Genomic DNA, 14,367 nt, shown 5'->3' on the forward strand with positions numbered 1-14,367 from the left:
ATCTCCAATAAAAGCCCAAAAATCATCTTCTTCCACAGCACGCCACGTTTTTAACAAAGAATTACAGTCAAAAGTCGTTAATCCGGACTCGTCGGGACTTCGGCGATTCCGGATTATCGATTTTTCCTGATTATAGATCATCAGTTTAAATCTGGTAAGATGGCATGCAGAAATTATAACATTAAAAATATGAAACCGTAATTTATGAAATAAAGAACAATTATGATCTAAAGGGTATCAAAATTTACAAAAAAAGCTTAATATTTATTTGTTTACTTTATTAAACGTTTCTTTCAATGTGTTTAAGTTGCTTCGTTTTTTATGTGATAATACATTCTCTTTAATTCTTTAAACAGGCATAATTTCTTGTTCAGTTACAAAGTTCCGCTGTTCAAGTCCTATAATTGCTGTATCGAGAATATGGACTAATTTGTCAATTGAAATATTTTCGTTTTCAATAACCTCTGTCACTTTCTTCGCTATCGGAAGCGAATTATAATGACGATGAATTTGATTTAAATCATATCAAAGATGGAGTACATCGAGATGAAATACTAAATTTAATAAGGAATTATAAGCCAAATAAAATAAAAACATCTGTCCTGAAGATAAGGATAGTGCTGACAGATCAACTTCCAATTCATTGCGCGGCGCCGCGGCGTTAAAGATAAACAAAGTTTAGATAAACAAACGTTAAAGTTTAGATAAACAAAGGATATGCCTTTATCCAATTTTTGTAGCAATTCTACTTTTTGTTTAATGAACTTCGAAACATACTTTCGCTTTGTAGATCATTTACATATTAATAAATAAATATCAGAAATTCTTTGACATAATCGAAAGTTCAAGCTTACTTTTATAAAATTGCTCTGACAGTCTGCAAAAAATAATAAGCCGGATCCAATTCGAAGATTAAGGAACAACGCAATCTGCAACATTAACTGAAATAGATAATTAAATAATTTTAGCTTAGCTTATACCGTCCGTTATACATTGAACGCGCACTCGTAAACGTATTTTGCGCACGCGCACAAGCATATTCTCAGCCGTAAAGGCCTTACGCACATGCGTCAACGCGACGCATGCACAGAAAGTTTGAAGCTTTTGAGTTCCGGATTATAGATTATTCCAGATTATGGGTGTCCGAATTAACGACTTTTAACTGTACTAGATATTTCTTTATTTTTTTAGAACATTTTCTGCGTAATTGTTGGTCTCTTTTATAATTTCATTTGCCAGTTCGTTTGTGAAAATAATTTGAAATATTGTGTCGGTTGTACAATATTTGTAGGAATTTGTGGTCTAGTGACCTTTGGCGATACACTAAAATGTATTCTATCCGGAATGTTTAATTCTTCCGTGACATCGCGCCATTAATCTAAGTCTTCGACTCTTCGCTTTCACTTTCAATAACTACCATTCGTCGTCTCTTTGGTAGTATAATTTCGGAACCAGTACTTGAAGTGGCAGAATTATAATCAATATTGTCTTCCACAATATCTTCTAACAATGAAAAATCAAACACATCTTCACTATCACTCAACTCTGTATTCTCATCACAATAATTACTTTTCTCCGTGTTGCTAACCACAAAAATGGGTCAAATAATGTTTCAATCGTAACAGTAGCGAGACTGAGCACGTTTTAACTACAGATAACCATTGCCAACGCCGACGATTCCGTGACATCTTAAGCCTAACCATGCTAAAAACATTGGGCTCCGTAGCGGAGCCTACGCAGCACTAAGGGTTAAATTTGGTTCGAAATGAAAAAAAGCTCTATCCTAAGAATAAAATTTTACTTACTTTTCCCAGGTGTGTAGGAAGTTGGATGTTCGATCACGGGCGACGCTTTAGCTAAGCTCGCGGCAGCTGTCAGTACAACAACGAAGGAGAGGAACATTTTTTCCAGGTCTTTAATGCTAAAAGGTAAAAGTAAAAAATTACTCATGAATTACAGGCCAAGCCACAAATGCATAACAAAAACAACAACAAGAACAAAACAAAACAAAACAACAAAAAAAAAAAAAAAAAAAAAAGGTAAAGTAGATACATACATTCCAAACACTGTCGGTGAAACAACAATATATAAATTTCTGTTTTTTTTCCTAAAATCTTTAAATCTTTAAAATCGTTTACTACAATATAAGGTATTTTCTCCTTCCTTTATGCATGCTTTCGTGGTATAACGATTAGCACACTCGGCGTGTATTCGAGAGGTCCAGGTTCGAGTCCCGTGGAGGGCGTTGCTCATTTTTTTCTGTGTCCTACTTTAAACTAAACTAATGACTCTACAAGCTTTATATTTAATGTTAGTGTTGTGCATATATATTTCAGAAAATTGTTTTATAGGTATTTTTAATTTACCCATGCAGTGAAGTGCCTTTTTCTGGTCATTTCTTTTGTAATAGGTAAGACTGGATAATAAATTAAGGCTAATCTTTGGAATATGGTAACAGGTAGTTTGGCGACATTTTGGTAAGGCGATAAAGGTTACTAGCTAGGACGTTAAGCAGTGTACATGGATATAGTGAAGAGTGTGCGCAATGCCATTTTTGTGCAATTCTGGGATGTTTCTTTAAGTAAAAATAAGTCGACGTGTACATGGTTTAGTGATATTTTAATTAAATGATAGTTATTTTGTGAATTTTATGTTTGTGGGAATTTGGTATACGTTTCAGTTCAAGTAAACGTCTATGGAAATAATTTAAATATTTTACACTAAGTATTTGTAACCATTTGTAATGTTTGCAGTATGAATTCGTTGTTGACGTTTATAATATACTAGATAATTTAGAGGTAAAAGTTTTTGGATATTTTATTTATTTTATACGTGGAAATGTTCATCCTTGGAAAGGGTATGTACTTTTTCGCGATCAGGTAATTTCATATATGTGCTTTTTACCGAGTTTAAAGATTCACAGAATTTTTTTGCATTTTCGTGCAAATTTTTGTAATTTATGAGAAAATAGCAGTGTAGATGGATAAAGTTAAGAGTGTGTGCAATGCATTTTTGTGCAATTCTGGGATGTTTTTTTAAGTAAAAATAAGTCGACGTGTAAATGGTTTATGTGTATGTGTTATTCTGAAAAACGCGCAAGGAGTTTGCGATTCTGCACTTTCTCCCAATTTCGCACCTAATCTTCGTCATGATTAAGCATTTTTGTTCCATAAAAGTTCTAGTATAAGCGTAATTCGGCTAGAAGATTGTTGGAAAAAATGTTAAGTAAAAAAAAAATCTGAAATGTTTCAGATTTTAAATTACGTCCAAAGGGGCGTTTTTTTAACATTTTGTGTGTTACCTTTCTTTATTAAATATCATGTTCCTCGCACTTAAACCATAAGATCCAGTGCAACAGCAATATCGCAAAATAGTTTTAAAACGAGTCTATCTTTAGAATTTCCGATACAGAGACTCACGCGCTGGAGATAAAAATGTTTTTTCTGCACAACGTTGCCATTGCTCGCTTTGAAATCCTTGAGTTTGTTAATCAAAAATTCGTCAAAGTTTTAAAAAATAGGAAATCGATCATAAAACAAATTTCAAATTTCAAATTGGGTCTTCCACATGCTGATATTCGTTGGAGGATTACGTTATTCAAAATTCGATGACTCTATGTACCGTTGTTTTATCACAATACGAGAAATATACATACATTTATGCAGATTTTTCATTATTTAATTTCTTCAAATATAATGCAGGACTCTAACATTTTGTGGCAACAGTTTGAAAAGTGAACCGACAATTATGAGTCCGACGCAAAATGCCAAAACGAAACTAATAGTCCTTCGGGATTCAAATCCCTTTGGACTAAAAACTCGCCTTTACTTCGTGCAAACAAAATGGCGTCCAAAACAAAACTAGCAGGTTGCTGTAACAGGTTTGGTCGCCAAATTGTCGCCAAAAAATCGCCAAGTTACCATAATCCAAAGATTAATCTAAGTTAAATTTGTTTCGATTGAATTTTTTGTGGGATTATTTAATTTTTAAGCTAATGCAATTACTTGCGGAAACCAGTAATAAAGCACTGAGCAACAAGTATGTACTGAGCAAGATACCTCTCCTGCAGTCGTCTTCCGGTAATGCAAATGCCCGTTCGCACATTTTTAGACGACTTTGCTTTGCTATAAAAAAATCTCCTTGCTTGGAAAAAAAAATGCTTTTTAACTTCCACTATATTTTGTGAAAGTGCAGATTATGGTCTGCTGTTTGACAATTTTGTTTTCATGCAAAATGGCGCTTTTACAGAAGCAATGGACGGAAGGCTATGTTTCTGCTCTTCCCGAATAATACTATTTGTATTTAGTTATTAAAAAATCTGTGAAAGCCATGATTTTTCGGTATCTAAAGCAATGATATATAAAATTATCAACAGGAAAGGGGAAAAATGTCAGAGATGGGTTTCAAGGAAAAACACTGTTCAAAATACATATCCAAGAACAAAAAGGAACGTTTCGAATGTTGCAAATCTTATAAGGTATTTCTCCCACTTCCCTAGCGTGCCTTCGTGGTGTAACGGTAGCACGCTGGGCCGGTATTCCAGAGGTCCGTGGTTCGATTCCCGGCGAAGGCGGTCGCAAATTTTTCATCTTTTCTGCTTCCAATCAGCCTAATGACTCTACGGTCTTTGAGATAAAGCGCCAAATATGACACATTTAAAGTAACCTCATATTTCTGCGCTTGCGCAACTGAACTCTTATCATGGGGAAAAGCACGGAATAAGTCTGTATTTAACGTTGCGTCCTCCTATGAGAGGACAGTCAGCTTATATCCACGCTGGTGGTAGCGCGCTGGGCCGTTAATCCAGAGGTCCGTGGTTCGATTCCCGGCGAAGTCGGTTGCATATTTTTTCATCTTTTCTGCTTCTTTTCTGCTTCCAATTAACCTAATGTCTCTACAAGTGGCGCCCGAACTAAAAGGGTTGTGATGATGATTCTCCGCACCCAGGATTTGGCGACTAGGTACCCTAAAACCCTAGTCGCCCTCTAAAAAGGGGAGTATATAAGGTATTTCTCCCACCACTTCCCTAGCGTGAATTCGTGGTGTAACGGTAGCACGCTGGGCCGTTAATCCAGAGGTCCGTGGTTCGATTCCCGGCGAAGGCGGTCGCATATGTTTTCATCTTTTCTGCTTCCAATTAACCTAATGTTTCTGCAAGGTAAGAACTTTAATATTAAAAGAAAATCTTCGAAGTGAAAGGAGAGTTGCATAATCATTAAAATGCTCAGGGTCAACTTGCAAAGAAAGTGATTAATGATGATTTGAATCTTAAAAAATAGAGAAAAACGTAAGGTGCATCGTAGATCTTCACGACATATCGACGAAAGCAGAACGCGCCGCAGAGTGCTCCATGGGAAACAATTATTCGGCCAAAAATGGAAAAATGTTGTCAAAGTAGACGAATCTTGGGTATATTTAAAGGATCGCAATAAAATGAGATCCATTTATTAAGCTCAAAGAGAAGAAAAAAAATCTTAGAGCATGGTTCAAAGAATCTAAAGAAAGTATTTTCAAAGGGATTTATGACTGTTGATGGTTTTTGATATAACGACTAATAAAAATTAAACAGCGTACAAAAAACTGTTAAGGTCCATTCTACATATTATCAGGATCATATTTTATACCCAATTTTCAAATATGAAATACCTTCTCTTTATCCACAGTGTCATCAAGCGGTGGATCTGCATTGGGACAAAGCCAGCAGCCGCAAGTTAAAATCAATTGTTAATTTTGTCAGGGCTTGTATTTCTCTTGCTTTGCTTTGGAAATATGATGTGTCCTGATTAGGAACAGGGAGCTTACTCAAGCTATGTTCAAGGTTTGGGTGTAACAGACGACACAAGCAGGAAGGGTATACGAAACCCTTTATTTTCTATACTTTTACAAGTACTCCCGAACTTCGGGATACAGAGACCAACCACTTGTGGTCTGAACGTAAGAATATAAAACTACTAACTAAATCTCTAACTAAAAGCTAACTTTGAATTAGTATACAAATGCCTAGCACTAAGACTGGCCTTTATTTAAAAGGGTTCATATGTAGTACGCCGAGCAGCTGAAACTACGATAACGTTTTCAAATATCAAGAGGGCTAAATCTCTGGCCTTAAAGGCAACCGGCAACCGAGTGAAAACTCCTAAAACTGCAGTGGCAAGCGGCTTGCTTCGTATAACTCCTTCCTTTCTCGCTTGGCAAAAAGCCACAACTTAAGTACTTGGCGTTAGCAAGACAATTTGCATAAACAAGTTAAAGCATTTAATTCTGGCCGGAAGTAGAAAATAAGAAGTGATAGTACAGTTTTAAAATAAAATAAACGTTGGTGCTACTTTGGTAGACGGTTGCACGGATTTTGGCGAGTTTTTGGCAATTTTTCTTTTGGCGAGTAATACGACTTATGGTAAACTCATTGCTGGATAAGTTATTTATGCTAACCGATACTTTGTTGACATTTTATTTAAAAAAATAATGCGTGTCATTATGCATAAATTCCGTGTTTTAAATATTATTTATGGCTTCTAAATATTAAAAATCAATTTAATTTTGCATTTTTATTTGAAATAAAAATTTTATTCTTTATCATATTTTATGAAATTTTATGCTGTGGATGATGTAATCAGTGACGTCACCTTACTTTAAAAGTAATTAGTTTTAATATCTATAAATTTAATCTAATGTTTTAAACATTATTTATGGCTGTTAAATATTAAAATACAATTTAATTTTGCATTTCTTTTTTAAAATGATTTTATTATGTATGATTATTTAAATAATTTTAATTCTAGGCGTGATGTAATCAGCTCTCTGATTGGTTTTAGAATATTTGTGCATTAATGAGCTGTAATCAGCTCCCTGATAGGTTGCTGAAAATTTGTGCATTACCGCGCCATTTTAAAATTTAATGCATATCTTCGAATTCCTTCAAAAATGTCTCCTTCAAAGATGAATGTTGTTTTTGATAAGTACCAAGAATTTTTGGTTTCGGAATCAAAAAATTGTTCTTTGAGACCTTATTTTCGCCAGCCTGGCTTTCCTAATCAAAGATTTATTTATAAATTCTTACAAGGGTCAGAGGAAATTTATTTTAAATTTTTGAAGGAAACGTCGCTAATTGTTTCTTCAATGAAGTGCGAAAATGTAGATCACAGATGAAGACCGTTAGAAGAGCCGATTCTGAGACGGCCGTATATGATATTGTGGTCATGTTGGAAGAAATAACCGCTGTAACGGTAAGAAAATTATTAGACATTCCTCCTTTTTTACCAACAATAAACTAATTGCTGTCATTTTAGCTCTAGTGTACGAAGCGCTCTTATTTACTTATTTTAAAGTATTTAATTTAAGTAATATTTTAATTCTTTTAAACGTTGGTATGATGGTTTTTAATTCGATATTCAATTTACGTAATATTTTAATCCAATTAAACGTTGGCGCAATGTTTTTATAGTGGTATTTTTATTCTATTTCTATGCTATATGAAAGTAATAATTTAACCTTTCTTTAGTATTTTATACTCGCAGTAAATGTATTTATTCTACATAATATATATATATATATACAGTGGATGGACAAAAATATGGAAACACCTTGTGAAATGCATGTTTGAAAAGAAAGATTGATTTTAATGAAATATGTAGGTCGCGCTGGCGTTTTTGACTACTGACGCCACCTATACAACTTCGTAAATGTGCTAAACAGTTCAGTTGTTGTCGGAGTACTGTTATGTGAGGTTGTCATTGCATTATGTCAGAGTTAACAGACTTCGAACGTGGGCAAATTGTTGGAGCACGTATGGTAGGTGCTTCCGTAAGCAAGGTAGCCGAGGTGTTTAGTGTTTCAAGAGGTACAGTATCGAAGATTTATTCCGCATATTTGAAAAGCGGAAAAACATCATCTGCTAAATCACAGCGCGGACGAAAGTGTGTCCCGAGTGATCGTGACAGACGATCATTAAGGGCAATTGTGACGAAAAATAAGAAGACCACAGCTGCAAAAGTTATTGCTGAAATGAATGTTGTGTTACCGAACCCTGTGAATTCCAAAACAATTAGAAGGGAGCTTCATAAACAGGGAATTGCTGGCCGTGCTGCAATTGAGAAGCCACTCATTAGTGATGCTAATGCCCGTAACAGGAAAAGGTGGTGTTTAAGTCATAAAGCCTGGACTATAGAGCAGTGGAAGCGAGTAATATGGTCTGACGAGTCTTCTTTCACATTGTTTCCCACTTCTGGCCGAGTTTACGTCTGGAGAACGCCATCTCAAGCCTATAATACAGACTGCTTGTTGCCAAGAGTGAAACATGGCGGGGGTTCTGTTATGGTTTGGGCAGCCATATCGTGGTTCTCTGCTAGCCCCATGATAACTGTGTCAGGGCACATGACTGCCAAGACTTATGTGAACATTTTGGCCGATCAAGTTCATCCCATGGTACAAACTTTGTTCCCCGATGGTGATGGTGTCTTCCAAGACGACAAAGCCCCTGTTCACGCAGCTCACATTGTCCAGGAGTGGTTTTCTGAGCACGAGGATGAGTTGTCCTATCTCCCCTGGCCACCACAGTCACCAGACCTGAATATTATCGAACCTTTGTGGTCTACATTGGAACGGAAAGTGCGTTCTCGTTATCCACCGCCAACATCGTTATCTGAACTTGCCGCCGTTTTGCAGGAAGAATGGTATAATATTCCCTTGGCAAACATACAGGAACTGTATTTATACATTCCGAGAAGACTGCAAGCTGTTTTGGATGCCAACGGGTTTCCTACACCATATTAAGCAAAGAAACATGTTTTTTTAAAGGTGTTTCCATATTTTTGTCCAACCCCTGTATATATATATATATATATATTATATTCTATATAACGTATTTTAAAGTATTTAAATTTAATAATATTCTAATTCTTTTAAAAGTTGGATGATGTTTTTTATTTCGATATTCAATTTCAGTAATATTTTAATCTAATTAAACGTTGGCACAATGTTTTTATAGCGGTGTTTTTATTCTCTTCTTTGCTATATGAAAGTAATAATAACCTTATTTTAGTATTTTATACTCATAGCAAATGTATTTATTTACACTTGCCTGCCATCTTAAAAACGACATTTTCAACAAAAAAATTAATCCATTATTTCTAACGATATTTATTTTTGTTTAAGTTTCGAATACTTTACTATGCGTAAAAACAGCGTTTCTCAAGATGGCTGACGTTTGTAGAAATCGCGCCAACAATTGCGCCAACGTAAATCGCCAAAAATCCGTGCAACCGTCTACCAAAGTAGCACCTAAACGTTAGTAAAACTTAAAATCCTTACAATTTTCTGGAAAAAATGGAACAAAAAACATGTCACTCATATCTCTACTAAATCTTTTGATATATCATTCATGAGTTTTTGCGTTTTTGAATTTTTAAAAAGCGAGTTGTACAGACGTCGATCTACAACTCTTCTCGGACTTTATAAAGCTCTTCAAGAGGAATAGGATAAAATACCTCTTCCGTTACTTAAGAAATGCTTTATTATCTTGGAAATTAGTGTTGAAAGATAGTGAAGAACAAGGTTTATCAAACAGAGCATTTAAAACAAAAAACAAATTAGGGGAAAAAAGATCTGAAAGGTTTCAGATTTTAAATTATGTACAAAGAGGCGTTTTTTTTAACATTTTGTGTGTTACATTTATTTATTAAATATCACTTTAACCATAAAATTTAGTTCAACAGCAATATCGCAAAATAGTTTTAAAATGAGCATATCTTTCCGCGCTGAAGATAAAATGTTTACTTTGTACAACGTTGCCATGGCTAGCTTTGAAATCCTTGAGTTTGTGAATCAGAAATTCGTTAAAGTTTTACAAAATACGAAATCGATCATAAAACAAATTCCAAATTTCAAATTTGGGCTTCAACAAGCCCATATTCGCAGTAGGATTACGTCGTTCAAAATTCGATGGCTCTTTGTACCGTTGTTTTATCACAATGCGAGAAACACGCATACATTTATGCAGATTTTTCATTATTTAGTTTCTTCAAATATTATGCAGGACTCTAACATCTGGTGGCAACAGTTTGAAATGGGAAACAGACATTTATAGTGAACCAACGCAAAATCGCAAAAGGAAAACAATAGTCCTTCAGGGACAAAGCCTCTTTGGACTAAAAATGTTTCAAACACGTTTTCTATGAATACAATGAAAATCCTCTAAAAAATGTACGAACAGCCTCTGCGAAACGATTGCAAAATGTAAAAGTAACTAAGCGATTATTGCAATTATTATCATCAGCAAATTATTGAAAGAAAATTACCTTTTTTAACAGAACAAACAAATTATTCAAGAAAATCATCTTATATATTAAGTGAAAAGGTAGAAAATAATATGTATATAAATATGTGTGTGTTCTAAAAACTGTATAGTAATAAATATCTATAACTGCGTCCAAAAGATTACATAACTTAAATATATTAAAAACTTTCTTACAATCTCATTTATAAACTTAATTACACCAATAATTCAGGAGGAAATTTTCATATGTTACTTATTAACTATATGTAGAAATTTTACCGAAGAATTTGAAGTTCAGATAGATGTCCAAAGTTTAAAATACAGAATCACTCTTAAATTGCGTTAATTACTTAATTAAGGCTTATATTAAAATACTCTTGGAACTTGAAAATTAATAAAGTGAGGGCAAATAATTATTAATTTCTTTCATCAAAATTTATAATATATTAAAAAAATCATTAAATACGAAAACAAAATCTGAAAGGTTTCAGATATTATAGTACCCCCAAAAAGGCGTTTTTGTATGTTTCCCTTTATTTATTACTTCCTTGTACGAAGTAAAAAGGAAGTATTGTAATCGCGAAAAGTTTCAGGCAGCATATTTCAACGAAAATATCCATTTTGACCGCTATCGAATGCAATTTAACAATGTTTTTGCGTGATATCTGCACGTAAGGACAGAATAAAATAATCTTTTCCTTCAAAAAAATTATAAAACTGCTTTACAAGGAATTCTGAAGAGAGTTTTTCGTGGCGTCTGTACGAACGTATGTACGTACGTGCGTACGTACGTATCTCGCATAACTCAAAAACGAGTAGCCTCAGAACGTTGAAATTTTGTATATAGGACTGCTATAACATGTAGATGTGCACCTCGTATTTTGGTTGCAATCGTATATAAATATATTTATATATATATCCTCTCTGTTACCCGGCTCAGTGATCTCAGTTTCTTTACTCTTATATGTTTGTAAATTGTACATTTTTTGCTTTAAAAATGATTGTATTATGTTGTTTTTATCTTCTGGTTAAGGTTTTTATGTCTTTAGTAAATCTGTATGCAATATTTTTAGAATTATCAACAATTTTAATGTTTAATTATTAACAATTTTAATGTCAACAATTTTAATGTTGTTTAATTGCCGCTAAGCCTGTTTTTAATGGCGGCCATTGATGTTTACATTTGAAACAGCAGACTAGTGGATTTGTTGCCAATCTAGAAAAACTTAGCTTCGCAACAACAAAGATAACGCATTTATTTATTATTGCCAATTAAATCATGCTTAATTCTTTCTGGAATTTTTTCGAGGAAACAAGTGTTTGAGATTTACTTCGTAATTTTTAATATAAATATTTTGAGTTTTTATGTATTTTTGTTTTCTCGCGAAGTGAGAACTGAATTAATTAAATGAGAAATACTCAATCGTCTGTGAAAAACTGTTTCTTTTTTGTTTTGTTTGCTTAATTTCTTTTATACGTCATTCTAGCTTTATTATAGTATTTGAATAGCAACGATTAGATAATTCTATTCTTTAAATGATATAAATTTTGTGCATTATGAGTTATAATATGAACGAAATATATAAGTTAACTGTTATATAATTATTGGATTATATAACAGTTAACTTAGTTTCCGTTATATAATTATTATATAAGTTATCTGTTATATAATTATTAATACTGTTAAATGCATCTAGCGCCCGAGTGTCGCTATGGTAAACAAATACTAGAGTGAATTTTAAAGAATGCATTTATTCTATTGTGGTTTATGCGCTGTCGGCGAAATAGATTTAATTCAATCCAATAAGTTTAAATGAAATGCAAGAAAAAATGCGTATAATTTAATATTCCGTACGAGGAAGTCATGTGGTGTACACATCAGATTAGTTTTCATACAGTTTTGCTATTGCTACCTTTGAAATCGTTGAGTTTGTTAATCAGAAAATCGTTAAAGTTTTACAAAATATGAAATAGATAATGAAACAAATTCCAAATTCCAAATTCGGGCTTCCAGATGCCCATATTCGGCTGGAAACGTACGTTATTCAAAACTGGTTGGCTCTAGGTACCGTATTTTATCACAATGCGAGAAACATACATACATACATTCATGCAGATTCTTCATTGTTTAATTTCTTTAAATATAACACAGGGCGATAATATTGGGTGGCAACAATTTGAAAAGTGAAAGGGACATTTAAAGTTTTCGACGCAAAATTCCAAAAAGAAATTAATAGCTCTTCTGGGCGAATTGCCACTTTCGTCTAAAAATATTTAAGTGCTAATTAAAGCAATGTAAAATCAAATCCTTTTTTTTAGCGCGCTTAATGATTTTTAATTAAAATTACCAGAAAAGAGAAGAAAAATATTTTAATTCAAATTTAAAATTTTCTTAGTCACTTTGCAACGAAGGATATCAAATTTGCAACTGAAATTAGTATACAAAATGCTATTTTTAGAAAATATTAATGTTCAAACAAACAATGGACTAAAAAGAAAGTTATTATTGTTTGTTATTTAATTTACTTTAGAGGCCGTAAAATTCGAGTCATCTTAGAAAACTTATATTTTAGTAATAAATTCTAAATGAATATCCGAAAATGGCCATGTTTAAATGCTCGCATCAAAAAGATTTTTAAATTCTGAAGGCAAATAATTTGTAACAAATTTATAATATTTTTTTCGAATAGATGAATCGATTTTTTTCTTTTCTTTTTTTAAAAATAATTTTAACTAAATCAAGGGTTTTTATAAATGGTAATTTTTCCTCACAGTATTTCAGCTACGTGTGGAAAAATATGCATTATTCTATCATAATTTAGAATGGCAACGAAGAGCTAATTTCTTTCATTTTCATATTCTAAAATTAAAGTTCTGCAACTTTAAGTACCCGCAGAAAATTTAATAACAACGTAGGAAAGATAATTAATTATTTGAATATCACAAATAACTTGCACTCTTTCTTACACTGCTTATAAAAAATTTTAAAATTTCAAAAAATTTTTTGCACGAATTCTTTTACGAAATTCTAAAACGATACATTTAAATTCTTTATTACAAAACATTTATATGCTTAATAATCGGTTTTATCCAAAATAATATAATACAACCTCAAGTATAGTCATTTAATTTTCGTATTATAAAATAATATCAAAATAGTTTAGAAATTAATAAACCTTGAAATTTGAAGAAAGAAGTCTACCGATTTTTTTTAAATAAGAATTTTAACTAAAACAAAGGTTTATATAAATGATAATTTTACTCCCCACATTATTTCAGATACCTGTGGAAAAATATGCATTATTCTTTTATAACTTAGAATGACAACAAAGAGATAATTGCTTATATTTTTCATATTAAATTAAAAATAATAAAATTAAGGTTCTGCATAATTATTCGAATATCACGTTAAACTCGCAACTCCTTTTTGTACTGCTTATAAAAAAATTTAAAATTTCAAAAAAATTATTTACACGAATTCTTTTACAAAATTTTAAAACGATATATATAAATTCTTTGTACAAAACATTTACGTGCTTAATAATCCGTTTTATCCAAAATAATATATTACAGCTTCAAGTATATATATATTACATTTTCGTATTATAAAGTAATACTAAAATAGTTCAGAAATTAATAAAATCAATGTTCTAACCTTGAAAATTGAAGATGGAAATCCACCGGCTGAAGTTAAAGAGCTATTGGCTAACCGAATGATGATGGAAGATTGTTCTTTTTCGGTAAAAGATCTTTCCGACCACTTCAGGTCGCTGACACTATGGGTTCCTGTCGGGGCCCCCTTTTTCTCTGCGTTTTATAGAAGAACTTATCCCCCTTCGTTCCATTCTACCAATCAGACTACTTTTGAACTCCCTTAATTTGCCTCAGTTTTTTCATCCTTTTTGGCACCTCTCTGACCATGACCGCGAAGTCGCGGTTAACCCGGAAGAAGGAGAATCGTTTGGTGCCCCTCGGGCACAAACGGGTCATCACACAGAAATATTTTCTTTGTTTTAGAACATATTTGTTTATGTATTTTTTAAACCCTTTGAGTTCGCAGTATGTTAGGAGGGAGTTTTTATTCTTGTTGGCGT

The 14,367-nt window shown here is 32.8% G+C and overlaps 1 protein-coding gene across 1 annotated transcript in view; it reads right to left on the minus strand.

Moving 5' to 3' along the window:
- Window positions 1-14,088, minus strand: part of LOC118205108 (chitinase-3-like protein 1) — a 52,856-nt gene extending 38,768 nt beyond the window's left edge. Inside the window, exons 1-2 of the mRNA XM_085812205.1 lie at window positions 13,929-14,088; window positions 1,806-1,921 (exon numbers count right to left, since the gene is read on the minus strand). Coding sequence (XP_085668331.1) covers window positions 1,806-1,902 — 97 coding nt within the window. The 5' untranslated portion in view covers window positions 1,903-1,921; window positions 13,929-14,088. The remainder of the gene's footprint in view (window positions 1-1,805; window positions 1,922-13,928) is intronic.
- Window positions 14,089-14,367: the final 279 nt, after the last annotated feature.

The sequence above is a fragment of the Stegodyphus dumicola genome, chromosome 2, assembly GCF_044657685.1.
Source record: "Stegodyphus dumicola isolate Sdum_Otavi_A_Nest chromosome 2, ASM4465768v1".
Taxonomy (NCBI): domain Eukaryota; kingdom Metazoa; phylum Arthropoda; class Arachnida; order Araneae; family Eresidae; genus Stegodyphus; species Stegodyphus dumicola.